Here is a 25,260-nt window from a genome sequence, read left to right as displayed (position 1 = left end):
AGCATGTGAGTGTTCGTGTGTTTTTCTCTCTCTAACACACATTCACTCACATTCACTATTGCAATTCACATTGCAATCTTTGCTATAATATTTCCCATATCTGAGTACATCTTGTTATGAAACCAGACCAATTTTCAGTTTCCCCAAAATGTTCATTCTTATGCAACGAATGACCTTCCTGCTTCCAACATCTAGGAGAAAACCTGACAAACATCAAACACACCACCACTACTGTCTCAGGACGGAAACAGTTATGCAAAGTCCAGTCATATGAACATGTAGGTTTGAGTTTGATAGATATCACTGTCTTGGTTACAAAAGTATGCCAAGCGGTTATGTTTTAATTAGTTAGTTATGTATTTAATTTGGACCCTTAGGTGACGTGTGAAAATGCGTATACGATTCCAATAAAATACAGTGCCTTGCGAAAGTATTCGGCCCCCTTGAACTTTGCGACCTTTTGCCACATTTCAGGCTTCAAACATAAAGATATAAAACTGTATTTATTTGTGAAGAATCAACAACAAGTGGGACACAATCATGAAGTGGAAGGACATTTATTGGATATTTCAAACTTTTTTAACAAATCAAAAACTGAAAAATTGGGCGTGCAAAATTATTCAGCCCCCTTAAGTTAATACTTTGTAGCGCCACCTTTTGCTGCGATTACAGCTGTAAGTCGCTTGGGGTATGTCTCTATCAGTTTTGCACATCGAGAGACTGACATTTTTTCCCATTCCTCCTTGCAAAACAGCTCGAGCTCAGTGAGGTTGGATGGAGAGCATTTGTGAACAGCAGTTTTCAGTTCTTTCCACAGATTCTCGATTGGATTCAGGTCTGGACTTTGACTTGGCCATTCTAACACCTGGATATGTTTATTTTTGAACCATTCCATTGTAGATTTTGCTTCATGTTTTGGATCATTGTCTTGTGGGAAGACAAATCTCCGTCCCAGTCTCAGGTCTTTTGCAGACTCCATCAGGTTTTCTTCCAGAATGGTCCTGTATTTGGCTCCATCCATCTTCCCATCAATTTTAACCATCTTCCCTGTCCCTGCTGAAGAAAAGCAGGCCCAAACCATGATGCTGCCACCACCATGTTTGACAGTGGGGATGGTGTGTTCAGCTGTGTTGCTTTTACGCCAAACATAACGTTTTGCATTGTTGCCAAAAAGTTCAATTTTGGTTTCATCTGACCAGAGCATCTTCTTCCACATGTTTGGTGTGTCTCCCAGGTGGCTTGTGGCAAACTTTAAACAACACTTTTTATGGATATCTTTAAGAAATGGCTTTCTTCTTGCCACTCTTCCATAAAGGCCAGATTTGTGCAATATACGACTGATTGTTGTCCTATGGACAGAGTCTCCCACCTCAGCTGTAGATCTCTGCAGTTCATCCAGAGTGATCATGGGCCTCTTGGCTGCATCTCTGATCAGTCTTCTCCTTGTATGAGCTGAAAGTTTAGAGGGACGGCCAGGTCTTGGTAGATTTGCAGTGGTCTGATACTCCTTCCATTTCAATATTATCGCTTGCACAGTGCTCCTTGGGATGTTTAAAGCTTGGGAAATCTTTTTGTATCCAAATCCGGCTTTAAACTTCTTCACAACAGTATCTCGCACCTGCCTGGTGTGTTCCTTGTTCTTCATGATGCTCTCTGCGCTTTTAACGGACCTCTGAGGCTATCACAGTGCAGGTGCATTTATATGGAGACTTGATTACACACAGGTGGATTGTATTTATCATCATTAGTCATTTAGGTCAACATTGGATCATGCAGAGATCCTCACTGAACTTCTGGAGAGAGTTTTCTGCACTGAAAGTAAAGGGGCTGAATAATTTTGCACGCCCAATTTTTCAGTTTTTGATTTGTTAAAAAAGTTTGAAATATCCAATAAATGTCGTTCCACTTCATGATTGTGTCCCACTCGTTGTTGATTCTTCACAAAAAAAATACAGTTTTATATCTTTATGTTTGAAGCCTGAAATGTGGCAAAAGGTCGCAAAGTTCAAGGGGGCCGAATACTTTCGCAAGGCACTGTACATGAGAATTGGTATTCACAATTAAGTACTTTATATTCATGTGTGTACAGTAACTACCACTAGAAATAAAAATAGCATAGTTATTTCCGAGTGCAGAGCTAGACTGTAACTAACTGCATTCATCCCCAAACCTGCTTTTCGTAGATTCAACATTATTAGCAGCACCATCATGGTTAGGTTATTTTTAGCTGTGGTAATACAGTGCAGACATGAGGCGGATTTGAATGAGAGGCATTGTAGGGCTGGAGTCTAAAGTTTTCAGGGTCAGAAGATTATCACACAGGTCATTGAGTCCTGGCACAGGCCCTACCAGGAGCAAGCATCAGGTGCATTTCTTAATAGCTAACCGGAAGTACATTAAAGATATTTTCTGGTACTACACCGGCTCCGACGCTCGTCGGATGTGGCAGGGCTTGCAAACTATTACAGACTACAAAGGGAAGCACAGCCGCGAGCTGCCCAGTGACACGAGCCTACCAGACGAGCTAAATCATTTATATGCTCGCTTCGAGGCAAGCAACACTGAGGCATGCATGAGAGCATCAGCTGTTCCTGACGACTGTGTGATCACGCTCTCCGTAGCCGATGTGAGTAAGACCTTTAAACAGGTCAACATACACAAGGCTGCGGGGCCAGACGGATTACCAGGACGTGTGCTTCGGGCATGTGCTGACCAACTGGCAGGTGTCTTCACTGACATTTTCAACATGTCCCTGAGTCTGTAATACCAACATGCTTCAAGCAGACCACCATAGTCCCTGTGCCCAAGAACACAAATGCAACCTGCCTAAATGACTACAGACCCGTAGCACTCACGTCCGTAGCCATGAAGTGCTTTGAAAGGCTGGTAATGGCTCACATCAACACCATTATCCCAGAAACCCTAGACCCACTACAATTTGCATACCACCCAAACAGAGCCACAGATGATGCAATCTCTATTGTACTCCACACTGCCCTTTCCCACCTGTGACTAAACACCTCCCTCTGCAACTGGATCCTGGACTTCCTGACAGGCTGACCCCAGGTGGTGAGGGTAGGTAGCAACACATCTGCCACGCTGATCCTCAACACTGGAGCTCCCCAGGGGTGCATGCTCAGTCCCCTCCTGTACTCCCTGTTCACCCACGATTGCATGGCCAGGCACGACTCCAACACCATCATTAAGTTTGCTGACGACAACAACAGTGGTAGGCCTGATCACCGACAATGACGAGACAGCCTTTAGGGAGGAAGTCAGAGACCTGGCTGGGTGGTGCAGGAATAACAACCTATCCCTCAACGTAACAAGACTAAGGAGATGATTGTGGACTACAGGAAAAGGAGCACCGAGCACGTCCCCATTCTCATCGACGGGGCTGTAGTGGAGCAGGTTGAGAGCTTCAAATTCCTTGGTGTCCACATCAACAACAAACTAGATTGGTCCATACACACCAAGACAGTCGTGAAGAGGGCACGACAAAGCCTATTCCCCCTCAGGAAACTAAAAAGATTTGGCATGGGTCCTGAGATTCTCAAAAGGTTCTACAGCTGCAACATCGAGAGCATCCTGACCGGTTGTATCACTGCCTGGTACAGCAATTGCTCTGCCTCCGACTGCAAGGCACTTCAGAGGGTAGTGCGTACGGCCCGGTACATCACTGGGGCTAAGCTGCCTGCCATCCAGGACCTCTACACCAGGCGGTGTCAAAGGAAGGCCCTAAAAATGGTCAAAGACCACAGCCACCCCAGTCATAGTCTGTTCTCTCTACTACCGCATGGCAAGCGGTACCGGAGTGCCAAGTCTAGGACAAAAAGGCTTCTCAACAGTTTTTACCCCCAAGCCATAAGACTCCTAAACAGGTGCTGCTGCTACTCTCTGTTTATCTAATATGCATAGTCACTTGAACTATACATTCATGCACATACTACCTAAATGGCCCAACCAACCAGTGCTCCCGCACATTGGCTAACCGGACTATCTGCATTGTGTCCCTCCACCCGGCCAACCCCTCTTTATACGCTTTTGCTACTCTCTGTTCATCATATATGCATAGTCACTTTAACAATACCTACATGTACATACTACCTCAATAAGCCTGACTAACAGGTGTCTGTATATAGCCTTACTACTCTTTTTTCAAATGTATTTTTACTGTTGTTTTATTTCTTTACTTACCGACACACACACACACATACCTTTTTTCCCCCCGCACCATTGATTAGAGCCTGTAAGTAAGCATTTCACTGTAAGGTCTACACTTGTTGTATTCGGCGCACGTGACAAATAAACTTTGATTTGATTTGATTTTGTTTACTTTTGAACCAGTGGTCCCTGAAAATTGCATACTATGTCACAGATGGGCAGATATGTTCACCTCGCTCTCCCCCTTTCTGATTCTCTCTATTTTTACATATTTTTGATATTGAATGCTATCAGATCTTCAACCAAGACCTAATATTAGATTAAGAAAACCTGAGTTTACAAATTAGAAAACAAATTGATGCTCATTTTATTTATTTAATTAACATAGTTATGCAACACCCTTACACTCAATAACTGGTTGTGCCACCTTTAGCTGCAATGACTGCAACCAAATGCTACCTGTAGTTGTTGATCAGTCTCTCACATCGCTGTGGAGGCATTTTGGCCCACTCTTGCATGCAGAACTACTTCAACTCAACAACATTTGTGTGTTTTCAAGGATGAACTGCTCGTTTCAAGTCCTGCCACAACATCCAAATTGAGATTTAGTCTGGACTTTGACTCGGACATTCCAAAACTTCAAATTTGTTGATTTTTAGTCATTTTCATGACTTGATTGTTTGTATTCAATCATTGTCTTGCTGCATGACCCAGCTGCGCTTCAGCTCACAGATGGATGGCCTGACATTCTCCAGTAGAATTCTCTGATACAGAGCAGAATTCATGGTTCCTTCTACTAAGGCAAGTCGTCCAGGTCCTGAGTCAGCAAAGTATCCCCAAACCATCACACTGCCACCACCATGCTTGACCGTTGGTATAGGGTTCTTACTGTGGAATGCAGTGTTTGGTTTTCGCCAGGTATAATGGGACTCATGTCGTCATATATTTATATAAATAGAATGACCGGTACACGGTGGGAGGCACAGAGATGTTTGACACCCTGGCTGACCTGATGGAGCACTACAAACGCAAAGGCATCGAGGAGATGTCTGGAACCTGGGTGCACCTCAAACAGGTAAAGACTTACAGGACTTACAGTTGTAACCCCATACAGGTTACAAGAGTCACCATGAGTGTTGCAGTAAAGTTACAACCTTACACAGGTCGGATATACTGTATCTTATAATGGGTTCACCTGAATGACAAGTTAGAGCCATATCCGAACAAATCTTGACTTATTCTCCTCTCCTTCTCTTTCCTGTCCACTCCATCCTTCTCTCCTTCAGCCCTACTTCTCCACCAGAGTGAATGCAGCAGACATTGACAGCAGAGTGAGGCTGCTGGACCAGATGGCCGAGAGAGAGAACGAGGGAGACAAGAAGAGCAAAGCAGGATTCTGGGAGGAGTTTGATGTAAGTCGATGTTTTTGATGGAAGGAAGATGTGATGTTTTGAACAACCCTTCTTAACCTCTTCCTCTCTATACTCAACCTGGTCTCAGAGCATTTCATATTATTATGTATGTAAATTCGAGACACTCCATTTAGTATGATATGTTAAGTTTCTTATTGTATGTATTAATGTGTGGATAGGGGCCTCCCTGTTGGCGCAGTGGTTAAGGGCGCTGTACTGCAGCACCAGCTGCGCCACCAGAGACTCTGGCGCCCGGGAGGTCCGTGGGCCTAGCGTCATCCGGGTTAGGGAGGGTTTGGCCGGTAGGGAAATCCTTGTCTCATCGCGCACCAGCGACTCCTGTGGCGGGCCGGACGCAGTGCGTGCTAACCAAGGTTGCCAGGTGCACAGTGTTTCCTCCGACACATTGGTGTGGCTGGCTTCCGGGTAGGATGCGCGGCTTGGTTGGGTTGTGTATCGGAGGACGCATGACTTTCAACCTTCGTCTCACCCGAGCCGTATGGGAGTTGTAGCGATGAGACAAGATAGTAGCTACTAAAACAATTGGATACCACAAAATTGGGGAGAAAAAGGGGTAAAAAAAATCTATAATTAATTTGTGGATGACCAGTAAACCCATTTTATATGATATGTTATGAATTACAATTCTTATATGTTACAAATTTGCAAAACGTACTACATGTTACGAATTTTTTAAAAGTATGATATGTTATGAATTCTAGCAAGGTGGCTAGCGTTAACTACTTGGCAAATTTTTAGCTAGTCTAGGGTTAGGGTTAAGTTTAGGGTTAAGATTAGGAGTTAGGTTGAAGGGTTGAGGTTAGTGCTAGGGGAAGGGTTAGCTAACATGCTAAGTAGTTGCAAAGTAGCTAAAAAGTAGTAAGTATTTGAAAAGTAGCTAAAATGCTAAAGTTGTCCATGATTAGATTCAAACTAGCAGCCTTGGGTTGCTAAATGTTCACGTTATACACCCACGCATCCACCCCGAACAACCACCCTACTTTTGTTTTGCTTTAACAATCTATCTTATGTTACCAAACCAAACGTAACATATACTAATTTGATTGTCTCGGATTTAGATTTACTATGTTATGTCTAGTCTATGAGACCAGGATGCTACTGTAGGTTTTCTGAGGCCTAATTTCTTACATGCTGACCACACCAGCTTTGCAAAATAAATGTACACATACACGTTGTTCAATCATTGCATCGAAACTGCTCGCTCGTGTGAACGAGCATCTGCGTAGCCAGGCGCTAAAATAGAACTTGGCAATATTTGTGACGCTTAACGAGCTGCAAATCCAATCTCTCCCATCTCCTCATTGGTTTTTAGGAGCATATACCCATCTAGGTGATTGAAAGATTAACTGAGGTCCACACTCCAGTCCAGTTGGTAGTGGTAATGCACTTCAAAGTTGGTTAGCACCCGCCATATAAAGTCCAAAGAAGAAGCCTGAAGGAGGAGAGATTACTAGAAACTAACTCAGTTTACCCTTTTATCTGTGGAATAATTGTAAGAGTAGAGGACCTTGTGCATTTCAGGTAAAATAACAATTGAATGTTTATATCCCAGGACAAATTAGCCAGCAACAGCAAGATAGCTAGCTAAATTGCCATGAATGTTTAATGCTTTCAGAGTTCGTTTTGATATTTCAACCTGCGTCCTCTGATCTCGTCTGGTGTGGATGGACAAAATCAACATGCGCGCCGGGTGTAGTCAGCATGAAACTGTGTCTGTGTTTGATGCTTTAGTTGGTCATATAAGCTGTGTATGTAATGTGCCTTTGCTCTTGTGCAACATGGTGAAACATGTTCCGTTAGACAAGTCAAAGTGAGAGTGTTGCAAGGAAAAACTAGAATCAAATGGTTAAAGGTCTCACTACTACAGCCATAGGAAACATTTTTACTACCACCATGTGGTAGCATGTGGTACTGCTATTAGAGGCCTCTGTCTCAATTGTCTAATCTCAGAAACCCACAACAAAACCTTGCATAATTGTGTTAGATGCTAAATAGTCTGGCCACGAGAGATTAGAAATGGTCTAACACTAATTCCAAACTGCTTTAACAGCACATTAAAAATAACTTTTCAAATGGTAAAAAAAATATGAGTAACGATTGCACATTATCTGTATGTTTATAAAGAATACATAACACATAATAAACATGCCATATTTATAGAGCATTCATGAATGTATTCACAGTAATACAGTATGTCAGTACTCCACAAATACTGGGAATGGGGATTTGCATGTCTTTAAACATTAACTCATTCTCCTGAAGGTATTCCTGAAAAGATTTTGAGTTGTCACAGCTGGGTTGAGTGAATCTATGTTTGGGATTTTTACAGTCAATCCCTTCCCTCAAGACTGTGAGGTTAGGCCAGGGATTAGGTTACTCTGGTCCTGGAGTACACATGCAGGCTTTTGTTCTAGCCCAGTGAAATAGTAAACACTGGATGTATGTGTAATCCCAATCCTTTAGACCAATTAGAGTTCACCTGAGCTGACACAGGCTAAAAGACAGGATGAGAGGGGCTGATGATGCTGATTAGGAACCTCACTGAAACTCCCCTCATATCCAGGGGACTGGATTAGCACTAGCAGCAGCTTCCACCAGGGGTCAGGGGTCAGGACAGGTTATAAGGCAATACAGGTTGTACACACAAGTTGTACACACAATACCCCATAATGACATAGCAAAACACATTTTTTGTGTGCAAATGTATATAAAAAAAAAACTTATATCACATTTACATAAGTATTCAGACCCTTTACTCAGTACTTTGTTGAAGTAACTTTGGCAGCAATTACAGCCTCGAGTCTTCTTGTATGACGCTACAAGCTTGGTACACCTGTAATTGGGGAGTTTATCCTATTCTTCTCTGCAGATCCTCTCAAGCATAGCTATTTTCATGTCTCACTAGAGATGTTCGATTGGGTTCAAGTCCAGGCTCTGGCTGGGCCACTCAAGGCCATTCAGAGACTTGTCCTGAAGCCACTCATGCGTTGTCTTGGCTGTGTGCTTAGGGTCATTGTGCTGTTGGAAGGTGAACCATCGCCCCAGTCTGAGGTCCTGAGCACTCTGGAGCAGGTTTTCATCAAGAATTTCTCTGTACTTTGCTCCGTTGATTTTTCCCTCAATCCTGACTAATCTCCCAGTCCCTGCCGCTGAAAAACATCCCCACAGCATGATGCTGCCACCACTATGCTTCACCGTAGGGATGGTGCAAGGTTTCCTCCAGATGTGACGCTTGGCATTCAGGCCTAAAGTTCAATCTTGGTTTCATCAGACCAGAAAATCTTGTTTCTCATGGTCTGAGAGTCTTTAGGTGCCTTTTGGCAAACTCCAAGCGGGCTATCATTTGCCTTTTACTGAGGACTGTCTGGCCACTCTACCATGAAGGCCTGATTGGTGGAGTGCTGCAGAGATGGTTGTCCTTCTGGAAGGTTCTCCCATCTCCACAGAGGAACTCTGGATCTCTGTCAGAGTGACCATCGGGTTCTTGGTCACCTCCCTGACCAAGGCCCTTCACCCCCAATTGCTCAGTTTTGCCGGGCAGCCAGCTCTAGGAAGAATCTTGGTGATTCAAACTTCTTCTATTTAAGAATGATAGAGGGCACTCTGTTCTTGGGGACCTTCAATGCTGCAGAAATGTTTTGGTACCCTTCCCCTGATCTGTGCCTGGGACACAAATCCTGTCTTGGAGCTCTATGGACAATTCCTTCAACCTCATGGCTTGGTTTTTGCTCTGACATGCACTGTCAACTGTGGGACCTTATATAGACAGGTGTGTGCCTTTCCAAATCATGTCCAATCAATTGAATTTACCGCAGTTGGACTCCAAGTTGTAGAAACATCTCAAGAATGATAATTGGAAACAGGATGCACCTGAGCTCAATTTTTGAGTCTCATAGCAAAGATTCTGGATACATATGTAAATATGGTATTTCTGTTTATTATTTGTGATAAATTTGCTTTGTCTTTATGGGGTATTGTGTGTAGATTGATGAGTATTTTCTATCTATTTAATCAATTTCAGAATAAGGCTGTAACGTAACAAAATGTGGAAAAAGTCAAGGGGTCTGAATACTTTCCGAATGTACTGTATTTATTCCGGGAAAGGGGAGTGGTTTTGGGCGTTAAATCACTGTAAATCTCGGTATACGGGTTCCAGCCATTCAACCATACTATAGATACAGTGATTACCGTCAAAGATACTGTGGGCTAACTTGGATGTGAGTGAGATAGTGACCTATCTGGTGAGGGTATAAACTTAAAACTTAAAACGTTAACTAAAAAGTATAATTTCTGGCTAAGAAAATCAAGATTTCTTGGTACTAGTACCTCTTGGTATAGTAGTTATCCCTAGGGCATCAAGAATTAAACCTCTCATAATCAGATAGTCAGGATCACACCCAAGCTCCTATCATGTAGTCAGGATCACACCCAAGCTCCATATCCTGTAGTCAGGATCACACCCAAGCTCCTATCCAGTAGTCAGGATCACACCCAAGCTCCTATCCTGTAGTCAGGATCACACCCAAGCTCCATATCCTGTAGTCAGGATCACACCCAAGCTCCTATCCAGTAGTCAGGATCACACCCAAGCTCCTATCCTGTAGTCAGGATCACACCCAAGCTCCTATCCTGTAGTCAGGATCACACCCAAGCTCCATATCCTGTAGTCAGGATCACACCCAAGCTCCTATCCAGTAGTCAGGATCACACCCAAGCTCCTATCCTGCAGTCAGGATCACACCCAAGCTCCTATCCTGTAGTCAGGATCACACCCAAGCTCCTATCCTGCAGTCAGGATCACACCCAAGCTCCTATCCTGTAGTCAGGATCACACCCAAGCTCCTATCCTGCAGTCAGGATCACACCCAAGCTCCTATCCTGTAGTCAGGATCACACCCAAGCTCCTATCCTGTAGTCAGGATCACACCCAAGCTTCTATCCTGTAGTCAGAATCACATCCAAGCTCCCATCATGTAGTCAATATCACACCCAAGCTCCCATAATGTAGTCAGGATCACACCCAAGCTCCCATCATGTAGTCAGGATTACTCTCAAACTCCCATCATGTAGTCAGGATTACTCTCAAACTCCCACCATGTAGTCAGGATTACTCTCAAACTCCCATCATGTAGTCAGGATCACACCCAAGCTCCCATCATGTAGTCATCACTCTCACTTTGATTACCTGAAGTGGCTCAAGGTAAAAACATCTGAAGTCACCCAAATCAAGATAGGGTTTATCAACTAAACTGTATAGCCTTGTCCCCACGTACTCTTCCTTTCGCTGCCTTTCCTTCCAGTTCTCTGCTGCTAATGGCTGGGACAAATTACAAAAATCGCTAAAGTTGGAGACTTATATCTCCCTCACTGACTTTAAGCATCAGCTATCTGAGCAGCTTACCAATTGCTGCAGCTGTACATAGCCCATCTGTAAATAGCCCACCCAACTACCTACCTCATCCCCATATTGTTTTTATTTACTTTTTTGCTCTTTTGCACGCCAGTATTTCTACTTGCACATCATCATCTGCTCGTCTATCACTTCAGTGTTAATTTGCTAAATTGTAATTACTTCGCCACTATGGCCTATTTATTGCCTTACCTCCTTTGCACACACGGTATATAGATTTTTCTATTGTGTGATTGACTGTACTTTTGTTTGTCCTATCTGTAACTCTGTGTTGTTTTTTGTTGCACTGCTTTGTGTTATCTTGGCCAGGTTGCAGTTGTAAATGAGAACGTGTTCTCAACTGTCCTACCTGGTTAAATAAAGGTTAAATAAAAAATAAATAAAAACACCCTCTAGTACTCCACCAGAGGGAGCTCTACCGACTTTATTCCCTGTAGATTCAAGAGCTCAATGGGGAAAAACTCTTTCCTCTAGTCAAATGGTTCCCATACTGTGGGGTCGAAATGGGGGGTGCGGGGGTCCCCCCGGAAAAAAAACATTATTATATATACATATTTTTTTAATTAACTCAGTCCTGTTTCAAACTTCCTCTTGAAAGTTGTAATAGTAGAATGCACAAGGTGCAATTTCGAAATTGGGTAGTGCGTCATCAGTTCCTCTTGTCGTGTCAGTCATTGCAGACCTTAGAGAGCTATTTATAACTTGTCAGAAATGTCCAAAGAGTGGTTTGAACAGTTTGTGTCATGAACAGTGCTTGTGCCCATAGAAATAGACATGGTGTGCACGTGGGACCCGAGATGTTCCCCAATGCTGGAAGGGGGGCCCAGAGTGAAAAAGTTTGGGAACCCCTGCTTTAGTCTGTGGCAGTACTGTGGAACAAATTAAACATTTGTTAATATGGGGGCGGCAGGGTAGCCTAGTGGTTAGAGTGTTGGACTAGTAATCTGAAGGTTGCAAGATCAAATCCCCGAAATGACAAGGTAAAAATCTGTCATTCTGCCCCTGGACAAGGCAGTTAACCCACTGTTCCTAGGCAGTCATTGAAAATAAGAATTTGTTCTTAACTGACTTGCCTAGTTAAATAAAGGTTTAAAAAAAACATGGCTGTTTGAGGGTATTTTTATTTTCAAGAAGTGACCCGTTTAAAGGCCCCTCTATACTGTTGGTTAAGTAATTGAATGCTTGTTGATGTTTTTAAAATTGTATTGAGCTTACAATGACTGTCTTTCAAATCAAATCAAATCAAATCAAATTTTATTTGTCACATACACATGGTTAGCAGATGTTAATGCGAGTGTAGCGAAATGCTTGTGCTTCTAGTTCCAACAATGCAGTAATAACAAGTAATCTAACTAACAATTCCAAAACTACTGTCTTGTACACAGTGTAAGGGGATAAAGAATATGTACAAAAGGATATATGAATGAGTGATGGTACAGAGCAGCATAGGCAAGATACAGTAGATGGTATTGAGTACAGTATGTACAAATGAGATGAGTATGTAAACAAAGTGGCATAGTATAAAGTGGCTAGTGATACATGTATTACATAAGGATACCGTCGATGATATAGAGTACAGTATATACGTATGCATATGAGATGAATAATGTAGGGTAAGTAACATTTATATAAGGTAGCATTGTTTAAAGTGGCTAGTGATATATTTACATAATTTCCCATCAATTCCCATTATTAAAGTGGCTGGAGTTGAGTCAGTGTCAGTGTGTTGGCAGCAGCCACTCAGTGTTAGTGGTGGCTGTTTAACAGTCTGATGGCCTTGAGATAGAAGCTGTTTTTCAGTCTCTCGGTCCCAGCTTTGATGCACCTGTACTGACCTCGCCTTCTGGATGATAGCGGGGTGAACAGGCAGTGGCTCGGGTGGTTGATGTCCTTGATGATCTTTATGGCCTTCCTGTGACATCGGGTGGTGTAGGTGTCCTGGAGGGCAGGTAGTTTGCCCCCGGTGATGCGTTGTGCGGACCTCACTACCCTCTGGAGAGCCTTACGGTTGAGGGCGGTGCAGTTGCCATACCAGGCGGTGATACAGCCCGCCAGGATGCTCTCGATTGTGCATCTGTAGAAGTTTGTGAGTGCTTTTGGTGACAAGCCGAATTTCTTCAGCCTCCTGAGGTTGAAGAGGCGCTGCTGCGCCTTCTTCACGATGCTGTCTGTGTGAGTGGACCAATTCAGTTTGTCTGTGATGTGTATGCCGAGGAACTTAAAACTTGCTACCCTCTCCACTACTGTTCCATCTATGTGGATAGGGGGGTGTTCCCTCTGCTGTTTCCTGAAGTCCACAATCATCTCCTTAGTTTTGTTGACGTTGAGTGTGAGGTTATTTTCCTGACACCACACTCCGAGGGCCCTCACCTCCTCCCTGTAGGCCGTCTCGTCGTTGTTGGTAATCAAGCCTACCACTGTTGTGTCGTCCGCAAACTTAATGATTGAGTTGGAGGCGTGCGTGGCCACGCAGTCGTGGGTGAACAGGGAGTACAGGAGAGGGCTCAGAACGCACCCTTGTGGGGCCCCAGTGTTGAGGATCAGCGGGGAGGAGATGTTGTTGCCTACCCTCACCACCTGGGGGCGGCCCGTCAGGAAGTCCAGTACCCAGTTGCACAGGGCGGGGTCGAGACCCAGGGTCTCGAGCTTGATGACGAGCTTGGAGGGTACTATGGTGTTGAATGCCGAGCTGTAGTCGATGAACAGCATTCTCACATAGGTATTCCTCTTGTCCAGATGGGTTAGGGCAGTGTGCAGTGTGGTTGAGATTGCATCGTCTGTGGACCTATTTGGGCGGTAAGCAAATTGGAGTGGGTCTAGGGTGTCAGGTAGGGTGGAGGTGATATGGTCCTTGACTAGTCTCTCAAAGCACTTCATGATGACGGATGTGAGTGCTACGGGGCGGTAGTCGTTTAGCTCAGTTACCTTAGCTTTCTTGGGAACAGGAACAATGGTGGCCCTCTTGAAGCATGTGGGAACAGCAGACTGGTATAGACTGGTATTTCTCTCTCTCTCCTTCTCCCTCAGACCCTTCAAAAGCAGGAGACAAAGGTGAAGAAGAGCAGAGAAGAAGGGATGAGACCAGAAAACAAAAGCAAAAACCGATATAAGAACATCCTTCCCTGTAAGAGCATCTACTTCTAAAGTGCAGTGATGTAGCCTCTTATCTTTAATCTTTTATCTTCTTCACATTTTCTCTTCCATTTATATTCTCTCTGTCTGATACATCCCCTCATCTCTCTCTCTCATCCTTCCATCTCTACACTCATCCTATTCTCCTCCCAGTTGATGAGACCAGGGTCATTCTGTCATCTGGAGACCCCGATATCATTGGCTCAGATTACATCAATGGCAACTATGTGACAGTAAGCACATGTTATGTCACCTTGTATTCTCAACATCAAATGATAAACCTCTGTTATGAATCCATAACAAGTCTAAACATGAATATGTTTGAATTAATATGATAATATTAATCAATAGGATAATATGATCAAAGACTATGATTGCAATGGGCTTTGTCTCCATGTTGACAATATGTGACATATTTTACTAACTTTCTCCATCTCTTTGTAGAATAAGTTACAAGAGTCCGGTGACCCGAAGGTGTACATTGCCTGTCAGGGCTGCCTTGCAACAACTGTCAATGATTTCTGGCAGATGGTGTGGCAAGAGAGGACAAGGGTCATCGTCATGACAACCAGGGAGGTCGAGAAGGGACGGGTTAGTAACTTTTACTGAGAATTTGAAATCATTTTATTTTAGATTGTATGACTTTTAATATTATAACATAGTATAAACTACCCATCTCATTTTCCTCAAACCATTTCTCCATGTTTGTTTATGCAGAATAAATGCGTGCCATACTGGCCAGAAATGCAGGGTTCCAAAGAGGTGGGGCCGTATGTGGTCACTTGTGTCTCTGAGAGAGATGCCACTGACTACAAGATCAGGGTTATGGAGATCTCCCCTCTGGATCAGGTACCACCTGCTGGCTCCACCCATCATCACCTTTCTTACCACTGTCACCATTGTTACCACTGTCATCACTGTTACCTCTGTCATCACTGTTACCTCTGCCCTCACAGTCATCACTACCATCATTGTCATTACTGTTAACACTTTTACCTCTGTCATCTCTAATGCTGTCATCACTGTTATCGCTATCATCACTATCACCACTGTTATCTTCACTGTTACCATTGTCACCACTGCATCACTGTCATCACTGTTACCTCTGTTGTCACTGTTACCATTATCATCACTGTCACCTCGGTCATTACTTGCAGTCACAGAATAGCTGAGTTTACAGTATTACTCATGTTTCTCCTCTTTGTCTCGTTCCTCTCCCCTCCTCGTCTGTCCCAGTCGGATTCGGTCCGTACTATCTGGCACTACCAGTACCTGAGCTGGCCCGACCATGGAGTTCCCGAGGAGCCAGGAGGGGTGCTCAGCTTCCTCACTCAGGTCAACACAAAACAGGCCGAGTTCGCCAACGCCGGGCCAATGATCATCCACTGCAGGTATATTCAAGCTATCTTCCAGCTGTAAACTTGGTATATTCCAGCTGTGTTCAGGAAGATAAGTGTCAGTTCTATCCATTCTCCATTGTCTAGAATACATTATAAGAATTTCAGATTATGTTGTTTTTCCAGGATTAAGATTAGTTGTTAAGATTAGTTGTTAAGATTAGTTGCGGTACACAGCATTTTAAGTCAACTCACAGTTTATCCTATAGGAATTTTCCCCTTGTGATATCAAGACTAGAGAGGGTTCTTGTACTCTTGTACGTTGTTGGTCCCGTAACTATTTGTTATGTAAGCAGCCATAAGTACAGCGTAATAGCGTATAGAGTGTTTACAAGGCTGTTGCAGTACAGTTTAATGACAAAAGCTTCTTTACACTGAAAGACATCCATAAGGACAAAGTTCTTATCCAATCCACTGGTCTTTATAATATAACCAAACTGTCACAGTCACGTGTGTGTAAAGTGGTCATCCCCTGGCTGAGACCTCTGTTAGTGTGACAACATGACAAATCCCTCTCCGTTTGTCCATGATCACTTTACACCTCCGATCACAGAATTACTTAGATTATCAATACTGTTCTAGAAATTCTGTTTCAATACAGTTAATTCATTTCAGTGAATTGCATTGAGCCCAGTCATATTGTACTGTACTGACAGTTGTCCCTACAACCCCTCTGTTTGTGTTGTGTTTCTGTGCAGTGCTGGAATAGGCCGAACTGGCACCATTGTGGTGATCGACATGATCATCCAGACCATCGACACGAAAGGTGAGTCTCTTTCAGTACCAAAGTTCCTGCATTTCTTCAGATCTTCATGATATTATACTGCATCTTATTATGGCTCTTTTATCCCATGATCCTTGTAATGCCTGTCATCACTGTAGACTGACAACGTTTTTGTTGTGGATTGTGATTCTAACTTCCTGGTTGTCCATAGGTCTGGACTGTGACATAGACATCCAGAAGAGCATCCAGATGGTGAGAGACCAGCGGTCAGGCATGGTGCAGACTGAAGCCCAGTACAAGTTCATCTACCTGGCCGTCTCTGAGTACATAGAGGCCTCCAAGACCTACAACAAGGTGAGGGAGAGGGGGGGAGGTTGCAATAGAAGGGAGAGAGGAATATGGGTAATATGGAATCAAATATATATTGTTCTCCTCTCCCAAGTGCACTGGCTACAGTATATGTCTATTGACAAACTGTGTTGAAAAATAACAAGACAGCAGAGAGAGACTCAGATATCAGCTGACACAGAGGGATCTGTGTCAAGATATACTTTTCACTGTTTTTGTGCATGTTCTTCTGTTCTCCAGACAGATATCTTATCAGACACTGCTTTGTAAAATATGAACATTGACAAAATTGTTTACGGAAATTGCTAATGTTCTGGGAAATTGTTAATAAGACTATGCACATTGACTCACCTTATACCACCCATTATCTCTAACACTCGCTGTCCTCTTCTCCCCTTTCTAGGGAGCTGAGACAGAGTATGGAAATTTGCAGTTCAAACACCAGCCTGCCAGCCGCAAGGTCTCCAAGTGAGTTTGTACAGTGTGTGTCTGTGCACATGCCATTGGAGTCCTGTGCATATTCCCATCTCTCCTCAAAACCACATTGGGTTAAAGTTCTCTGGCGCAGGCTACACAGAGAGAGAGACACACACACATTCAGAGAGAGAGAGAGAGAGACGGAAAAGAGAGAGAGAGAGAGCGAGAGAGACGGAAGAGAGAGAGATGGAAGAGAGAGAGAGAGAGACGGAAGACAGAGAGAGAGACGGAAGAGAGAGAGCGAGAGGTTAGGTAGAGAGAGACAGAAGAGAGAGATGAGCGGATGTAGACATTCTCTGGGACCATTGTTTATCATCGTCGTCCCCCATGTCTCTCCTTCCTTCTGTTGTCCAATTTAGCTGATTGGGCACGTTTGTGTAACCTTTGGAGGCGATACATTTGACTAGGTAGCCCTACTGTACTCTCTCGCTCCGGAAAGAATGGACCAATTAGAAAAAACTAAACTGGACAACAAAGGAGAGGAGGAATCACTTGACCTGTTTGGAATGTCCGGACTGACCAAACTCTGTAAACTTCCACTCGATCAACCAGACCATTCAGGGTTCAAATTACACTCTGATTCCCAGGGATGCCCTGAAAACTGTTAAGACAATGTTAGCAGTGTTAACTGCTATGAGAATGTAGGGACACGGGTTCTTCTTGACCAGGAAACACTTTGGACCCTGGTTATACAGCTGGCTATAGGGATCACCCTGGTAATACAGCACAGTTCACCCTGGTTATACAGCTGGCTATAGGGATCACCCTAGTTATACAGCTGGCTATAGGGGTCACCCTGGTAATACAGCTGGCTATAGGGATCACCCTGGTAATACAGCTGACTATAGGGATCCCCCTGGTAATACAGCTGGCTATAGGGATCACCCTGGTAATACAGCTGGCTATAGGGATCACCCTGGTTATACAGCTGGTTATAGGGATCACCCTGGTAATACAGCACAGTTCAGCCTGGTTATACAGCTGGCTATAGGGATCACCCTGGTTATACAGCTGGCTATAGGGATCACCCTGGTTATACAGCACAGTGTTTGGTAAGGTCAGGGTGCTGTCAAGGTATTGTCAGGGTAGTGTTCGGTAGGGTCAGGGTGCTGTCAAGGTAGTGTTTGGTAGGGTCAGGGTACTGTCAGGGTCGTGTTTGGTAAGGTCAGGGTGCTGTCAGGCTACTGTCAGGGTAGTGTTTGGTACGGTCAGGGTACTGTCCGGGTACTGTTTGGTAGGGACAGGGTACTGTCAGGTTACTGTTTGGTAGGGTCAGGGTACTGTTTGGTACGGCCAGGGTACTGTCAGGGTAGTGTTTGGTACGGTCAGGGTACTGTCCGGGTACTGTTTGGTAGGGACAGGGTACTGTCAGGTTACTGTTTGGTAGGGTCAGGGTACTGTTTGGTAAGGTCAGGGTACTGCCAGGAAAGTGATTGGTACGGTCAGGGTACTGTCAGGGTAGTGTTAGGTAGGGTCAGGGTAGTGTTCGGTAAGGTCAGGGTACTGTCAGGTTACTGATTGGTAGGGTCAGGGTACTATCAGGGTAGTGTGTGGTACGGTCAGGGTACTATCAGGGTAGTATTTGGTAGGGCCAGGGTACTGTCAGGGTAGTGTTTGGTAGGGTCAGGGTAGTGTTTGGTAGGGTCAGGGTAGTGTTTGGTGGGGTCAGGGTACTGTCAGGGTAGTGTTTGGTAAGGTCAGGGTACTGTCAGGTTACTGTTTGGTAGGGTCCGGGTACTGTCAGGGCACTGTTTGGTAGGGTCAGGGTACTGTCAGGGTAGTGTTTGGTTGGGTCAGGGTACTGTTTGGTAGGGTCAGGGTACTGTCAGAATACTGTTTGGTAGGTTAAGGGTACTGTCAGGGTAGTGTTTGGTAGGGTCAGGGTACTGTCAGGGTAGTGTTTGGTTGGGTCAGGGTACTGTTTGGTAGGGTCAGGGTACTGCCAGGAAAGTGTTTGGTACAGTCAGGGTACTGTCAGATTAGTGTTGGGCATGGTCAGGATACTGTCAGGGTCGTGTTTGGTAAGGTCAGGGTGCTGTCAGTTTAGTGTTTGGTAGGGTCAGGGCACTGTCAGGGTAGTGTTTGGTAAGCTCAGGTACTGTCAGGTTACTGTTTGGTAGGGTCAGGGTGGTGTTTGGTAGGGTTGGGATAGGGTCAGGGTAGTGTTTGGTAGGGTTAGGATAGGGTCAGGGTAGTGTTTGGTAGGGTTAGGATAGGGTCAGGGTAGTGTTTGGTAGGGTCAGGGTAGTATTTGGTAGGGTTAGGATAGGGTCAGGGTAGTGTTTGGTAGGGTCAGGGTAGTATTTGGTAGGGTTAGGATAGGGTCAGGGTAGTGTTTGGTAGGGTCAGGGTACTGTCAGGGTAGTGTTTGGTAGGGTCAGGGTACTGTCAGGGCACTGTTTGGTAGGGTAATGGTAGTGTCAGGGTAGTGTTTGGTAGGGCCAGGGTAGTGTTTGGTAGGGTCAGGATAGTGTTTGGTAAGGTCAGGGTACTGTCAGGTTGCTGTTTGGTAGGGACAGGGTACTGTCAGGGTAGTGTTTGTACGGTCAGGGTACTATCGGGGTAGTGTTTGGTAGGGTAAGGGTACTGTCAGAGTAGTGTTTGGTAGGGCCAGGGTACTGCCAGGGTAGTGTTTGGTAGGGTCAGGGTAGTGTTTGGTAGGGTCAGGGTACTGCCAGGAAAGTGTTTGGTACAGTCAGGGTACTGTCAGGGTAGTGTTTGGTAGGGTCAGGGTAGTGTTTGGTAGGGTCAGGGTAGTGTTTGGTAGGGTCAGGGTAGTGTTTGGTAAGGTCAGGGTAGTGTTTGGTAGGGTCAGGGTAGTGTTTGATAGGGTCAGGGCACTGTTTGGTAGGGTCAGGGTACTGTCAGATTAGTGTTGGGCATGGTCAGGATACTGTCAGGGTCGTGTTTGGTAAGGTCAGGGTGCTGTCAGTGTAGTGTTTGGTAGGGTCAGAGCACTGTCAGGGTAGTGTTTGGTAAGGTCAGGGTACTGTCAGGTTACTGTTTGGTAGGGTTAGGATAGGGTCAGGGTAGTGTTTGGTAGGGTCAGGGTAGTATTTGGTAGGGTTAGGATAGGGTCAGGGTAGTGTTTGGTAGGGTCAGGGTTGTATTTGGTAGGGTTAGGATAGGGTCAGGGTAGTGTTTGGTAGGGTTAGGATATGGTCAGGGTAGTTTTTGGTAGGGTTAGGATATGGTCAGGGTAGTGTTTGGTAGGGTCAGGGTAGTATTTGGTAGGGTTAGGATAGGGTCAGGGTAGTGTTTGGTAGGGTTAGGGTAGTGTTTGGTAGGCTACTACTAACTGAAGATCTAAAGAGTGCTCCTTTTCTTACACACAAAGAAGCCTACATTTTTATCTCAGCTATTTGAAGCTGCAGGTTTCTAACATTATGTCCTCTCTCTTGTACTGTCTCTCTTTTAGAAACAAGGAACAGGAATTGTATGAAAACCTAGCCAAAGGAAAGAAAGATGTGAAGAAGCAGAAGTCAGAGGAGAAGAAGAGTGGCTCCGTGAGAAAAAGATAGAGGATGAGAGAGCTGTGTCCTGATGATTTAATATTGAATTTGATATCAACTTTTTATTTTAAAATATGTATTTGAGTGTTTTTTGATATCAAGCGATAAAGTTGATGTCTGTGATATAATGAAGATTATAAAGCAAAGTACTGATAGATTTGGGCCCTGGGCCGTGAACCATGGAACCATTCTGCACCCATGCAAATGGTAATGTATTGACATTTTTGCTGACAATAAAGGCTCAGAGTAATATGCATTCATTTCTTTCTTTATCACAATTGTATTGTATCCATGGGTGCAAAGCCTATAGAATATTCTACAATGAATATAATAAAATGCCATGACCACGGGATCTAGCACAGCGGGGACACACTGCCTTTCCAATGAAAGTTTTAGATAAGACATATCTCTATAATGAGCTATTATGTTAATAGACTAACATTGGCAACATCACTGGGCTCCCCCAGAGTCGCCGACGACCCGCAGTGACTGCTCCCAGTGAGAGGAAAACATTGAGCGAGATGAATGAACTTTCCCCCGCCTCCCTCTTCTCCGCATGTAGTACAGAACACAGTCTGCTCTCCAAACAGTGATAGTGAAGGAGAGCGAGGGAAACTTTGAAAACCTTTGTGTGTGTAATGTTTATTTCTGATAGCTTATTTCACTTTTGTTGAATGTTTTTCACGTTTTGGCAATGTTTCCCATGCAAATAAAGCAATTGTGAACAGAGAGAAGGCCGTTTAATTAAGGCGGAAAGGGCACAGACCTACCCAGTTCCCACTTTAGGAAGAGGATTAGTGGAATACAAACGGCTCGCATAAAGCTCCGTAAGGAAGAGTTTACACTTTCCGAAAGGAGGGGAGAGGGAGCGAATAGGGAACGAGTAGGGAACCTAAAACGTCAGCATCAATAATCGATACCCGGGAATTGAAGGAGTGAATAGAGCAGAGGACAGTCGTTGTGGATACTGCCGCTGCGCTAAAACATTCCAGCAGCTCAATCATTCCATTATCGCGTTGCAGTTTTGCGTAAAACCGCATACCTTCTGACTGACACTAGCAGATAGAGGGTTAGCTCACAGGTTGCATAAGTCTTATTATTATTGAACAATACGGGAGTAGTGGGAGCAGTGAAAATAACAGAGAAGGATAATATCTGTAGAGAAGAGGCAACACTAGGTTACAGTTTTCTTTGTTGAGTTCCTCTGCAAAACTAAAGGCTAAAAGATGTCTAAACCAAATTACACAGGAACCTTTCACATGGTGTCTCAAGATAACTTCGAGAACTACCTCGCAGCTTTGGGTAAGATTATATGAATCGTAATGTCTTTGTCTGTTACCATATATATTAGCTACAAATGCGTCATTGTTAAAAAGTGTCAAATTCTGTAGTTGTAATGTGTAAAATGACACGTGTTAAGAGCTTAATGTACCTCTGCAACTTGCCCCCTTTCATTTGAATTTAAAACGATTCATTCATTCTATTTTACTGAATTTAAAATATTTTTTTCCTTTGTTTGCCTACTGCTTTGAGATTAATTTGAGGGGTAGTGACTCATCGAAAGGCTTGCCGTCTCCATTCCCAGAGCCGAGTGATGGATCATCATGGCGCCTTAGCCTGTAAATGACCCTGAACACAGACAGGGGTGTGTGTGTGCCTCTGTCTGTGCGTGTGTGATATCTGGAAACATTAACAGGACATGTAAAAGGACAGACACAGCTGTAGGTCAGAGATGTTGCCTCAGATACACTACCTCATTACTAGAATGGCAAGGTGTTATGTTTGGTTGATTAATTCTCCCCCTCTCTCTCTCTCCGTCAGATATTAATTTTGCCCTGCGGAAGATAGTGTGTATGTTGAAGCCCACTAAACAGATAGTCCACGACCCGGCCACGGGCAGTATGAAGATCCGCACATTGACCACCTTTAAGGACTTTGATATGGATTTCAAACTGGGTCAGGTCTTCACCGAGGACCTGGGACCTGTGGATGGACGAGTCTGTCAGGTGTGTGTGTGTTCTTCATCATGTGCTGTTAGTAAAGACAGTGGCTAAATGTATTTATTTTATCTGGTGATGTTTTCCCTTATGTTTGTCTGTTTCATGGCTTGTTCAGATTTGTACAAATTCTCTCTAATTGGCTTTGAATACGTGTACTTGTCATACTACTTTGCTTTGTTTGGGTGAATAGACTTTTTGCCAGCTGTGTGTGTGTGTGTGTGTGTGTGTGTGTGTGTGTGTGTGTGTGTGTGTGTGTGTGTGTGTGTGTGTGTGTGTGTGTGTGTGTGTGTGTGTGTGTGTGTGTGTGTGTGTGTGTGTGGCTATGAGAGTGTACCACCTGTTGTTTTCCTGTCACAACCACCCCCGTTGCTTGTTTTCAGACCGGGCCAAACAGAGTGGTTCAAGGCAATGGTTGTGTGTGTGCTTTCATGTTTTTTTGCAGACCACTGTGTGTGTTAACCCTGTTTTTAGACCACAGTGGACTGGGAGGGTGATAAGCTGGTGTGTGTTCAGAGAGGAGAGAAGGAGGGAAGAGGATGGACACACTGGCTGGAGGGAGACAAGCTACACCTGGTGAGAATGGAGGGAGGGATGGATTAACAGAGAGGGATAAAGATTGGAAGGGAATTGGAATAGAGGTGAACACAAGGCCAGAGCAAGGGAGGAAAGCAGGAAACATTTGGGAGGAAAGAAGATGCTGGGATTGATATACCATTTTGAAAGTGGGGGATATGCAAATCAGATTTGGTAATGGAAGTTATTCGCTGCCTACGTTGTATGTGTGCACGTGTCCATGCGTGTGTTTGTGTGAGAACAAATTAGGTCCTTCTAAAAAAATAGGGGGTGTATGGCCCTCCAGCCTCCTTATTTGTTGCCTGTACATGGGAAAGAAATGTGTGGGGCCCAAAGGAGGAGAAAGAAACGGAGGAAAACACTGTTAAGAGTCTTCAGGGTGAAGGGTTGAACAGGAAGAATAAGGAAAGGTTATTGTTCGTTACCATTTTAATGAGCTAAATACAGACTTCAACAAGACTCTTCATAGTGAAGGGATTGGGAGGAGAATCACAAGCTTCTGTTTAGGCTTGTGCTTGAGATGGACTTTAGTTGGGCAATCTGTTTTTAGAAGCATTAGGGAGCTGTTGAACAAAACAATGCTGATTGTTTGAAATCGTAAACAGCATTTGCATGTAATCACAAGCAAAAACAGATTTCCCAGCTAAAGTCCATCTCAAGCACAAGCCTAAACAGAAGCTTGTGATTCTCCTCCCAATCCCTTCACTATGAAGAGTCTTGTTGAAGTCTGTATTTAGCTCATTAAAATGGTAACGAACAATAACCTTTCCTTATTCTTCCTGTTCCTGCCCATGCCTTCACCCTGAAGACTCTTTGCTTGTGATTACATGCAAATACTGATTACGATTACAAACAATCAGCATTGTTTTATTAAACAGCTTCTAATAGAAAACAATACGTCATTGATATTTTGTTCAATTCCGAAAGAGAAAATTGGAAATAAATGCCACTGGGGATCAGGCAGTAAACGGTGGATTTGGTGAGTAACGCAAGAAGAGGGGGAGGGAGGGAGGGAGGGGAGGGGGGGGGATTGAGAGCTGGGAAGTACATGTGTGGGGGGGTGGAGATAAGGAAGGAGAGAGAGAGGATTACGGAGTCCAGAGAGAAAAGAGCACAGCGTTTTTATTGTGACTGAGTCCATTAATGATCTTTTCCCACCCACGCACTCACTCTCTCACACACACTCCCACACTCACCCACCCACGCACTCACTCACTCACCCACCCACCCACACACTCACTCTCACACACACACTCACCCACCCACGCACTCACTCACTCACTCACTCACCCACCCACCTACGCACTCACTCACCCACCCACCCACCTACGCACAAACTCACCCACCCACGCACCCACCCACTCACGCACCCACGCACTCACCCACCCACCCATGCACGCACTCACTCACTCTCACACACACACACACTCCCACTCTCACACTCCCAAACCCCTCCCTCTTTTCTCTTTCTCCACCCTCTTCTCAACCTGTCCTTTTTTTGCCCTCTAGGAGATGAGAGTTGGAGATGTGGTCGCCAGGCAACTCTTCAAGAAGGCAGACTGAAACCACTGGGAAGGATCCCGTTCATCAACTCAATTTTCATGATTCTCATTAGAAAAGTCTAGGACTTGATATATAAGTGTCAAAGTTTTTTAAAATATGATCATCATTGTTTTAAAAACCATTACTTAATGGACAACTTTTAACATTTAAGATATTTTTAATTAGTGTGCTATTACACTGTGGGAAAGATTGTCAATGATCAGTTTTGAATGTTGTCATGGTACAGTGCAGGGTGAACTGTGTAAACATTCCCAATGTGTTTCCTCATATATCACTACGATAGTTCCCAATGCCATTGAATGTTCCCCTTTGTGTTGAATGTGGCTGTTCTGTGTCCAAATATACCACCTGATGCTCCACACTACAAATACAGATGTTGCCTCTTTATGGTACCCATGTTCTAACTCTTCCCTTCAATGTGTATTTATGTGTATGCTGTGATCGAACGTCAGTTCAGCGTTTTTCACTCCCATTGGTTTAGTTATTGGGGAAGGTGTGCTTACCCTTGGTCTGTGCCTAAAGGGCTG

General features: G+C 44.3%; 2 protein-coding genes across 7 annotated transcripts in view; both read left to right on the top strand.

Annotated features, from left to right (window-relative positions):
* Window positions 1-20,853, top strand: part of LOC110509511 (tyrosine-protein phosphatase non-receptor type 6) — a 32,212-nt gene extending 11,359 nt beyond the window's left edge. For all 5 annotated transcript variants that reach the window (XM_021590425.3, XM_090225509.1, XM_090225498.1 and 2 more), the window contains 11 exons: window positions 5,123-5,239; window positions 5,451-5,576; window positions 14,035-14,131; window positions 14,293-14,372; window positions 14,584-14,730; window positions 14,857-14,988; window positions 15,376-15,530; window positions 16,235-16,302; window positions 16,472-16,614; window positions 17,012-17,076; window positions 20,504-20,853. In XM_021590425.3, the coding sequence (XP_021446100.1) occupies window positions 5,123-5,239; window positions 5,451-5,576; window positions 14,035-14,131; window positions 14,293-14,372; window positions 14,584-14,730; window positions 14,857-14,988; window positions 15,376-15,530; window positions 16,235-16,302; window positions 16,472-16,614; window positions 17,012-17,076; window positions 20,504-20,606 (1,233 nt within the window). In that variant the 3' untranslated portion in view covers window positions 20,607-20,853. The remainder of the gene's footprint in view (window positions 1-5,122; window positions 5,240-5,450; window positions 5,577-14,034; window positions 14,132-14,292; window positions 14,373-14,583; window positions 14,731-14,856; window positions 14,989-15,375; window positions 15,531-16,234; window positions 16,303-16,471; window positions 16,615-17,011; window positions 17,077-20,503) is intronic.
* Window positions 20,854-21,162: 309 nt separating this feature from the next.
* On the top strand, window positions 21,163-25,125 carry LOC110509614 (retinol-binding protein 1). Of its 2 annotated transcripts, none has more exons than XM_036969155.2 (4): window positions 21,163-21,899; window positions 22,419-22,603; window positions 23,069-23,170; window positions 24,680-25,125. In XM_036969155.2, the coding sequence occupies exons 1-4, from the start codon at window positions 21,824-21,826 to the stop codon at window positions 24,731-24,733; spliced, it is 417 nt and encodes a 138-aa protein (XP_036825050.1). In that variant the 5' UTR covers window positions 21,163-21,823; the 3' UTR covers window positions 24,734-25,125. The 2 variants fall into 2 exon arrangements, with proteins under 2 accessions (XP_036825050.1, XP_036825054.1); XM_036969159.2 differs by having other exon boundaries at window positions 21,184-21,899; window positions 23,040-23,170.
* The last annotated feature ends 135 nt before the right edge of the window (window positions 25,126-25,260 follow it).

This window comes from Oncorhynchus mykiss, chromosome 3 (assembly GCF_057628025.1).
Source record: "Oncorhynchus mykiss isolate SJ-2025 chromosome 3, ASM5762802v1, whole genome shotgun sequence".
Taxonomy (NCBI): domain Eukaryota; kingdom Metazoa; phylum Chordata; class Actinopteri; order Salmoniformes; family Salmonidae; genus Oncorhynchus; species Oncorhynchus mykiss.
Note: the sequence above shows the minus strand (reverse complement) of the source record. Positions and strands in the feature narration are given on the sequence as shown.

Coding starts and splice junctions, on each gene's coding strand:
- LOC110509614 (XM_036969155.2), top strand. CDS start 21,824: ATGTCTAAACCAAATTACACAGGAACCTTTCACATGGTGTCTCAAGAT. Junction 21,900..22,418: donor GAACTACCTCGCAGCTTTGG/GTAAGATTATAT, acceptor TCTCTCCGTCAG/ATATTAATTTTGCCCTGCGG. Junction 22,604..23,068: donor TGGATGGACGAGTCTGTCAG/GTGTGTGTGTGT, acceptor CCCTGTTTTTAG/ACCACAGTGGACTGGGAGGG.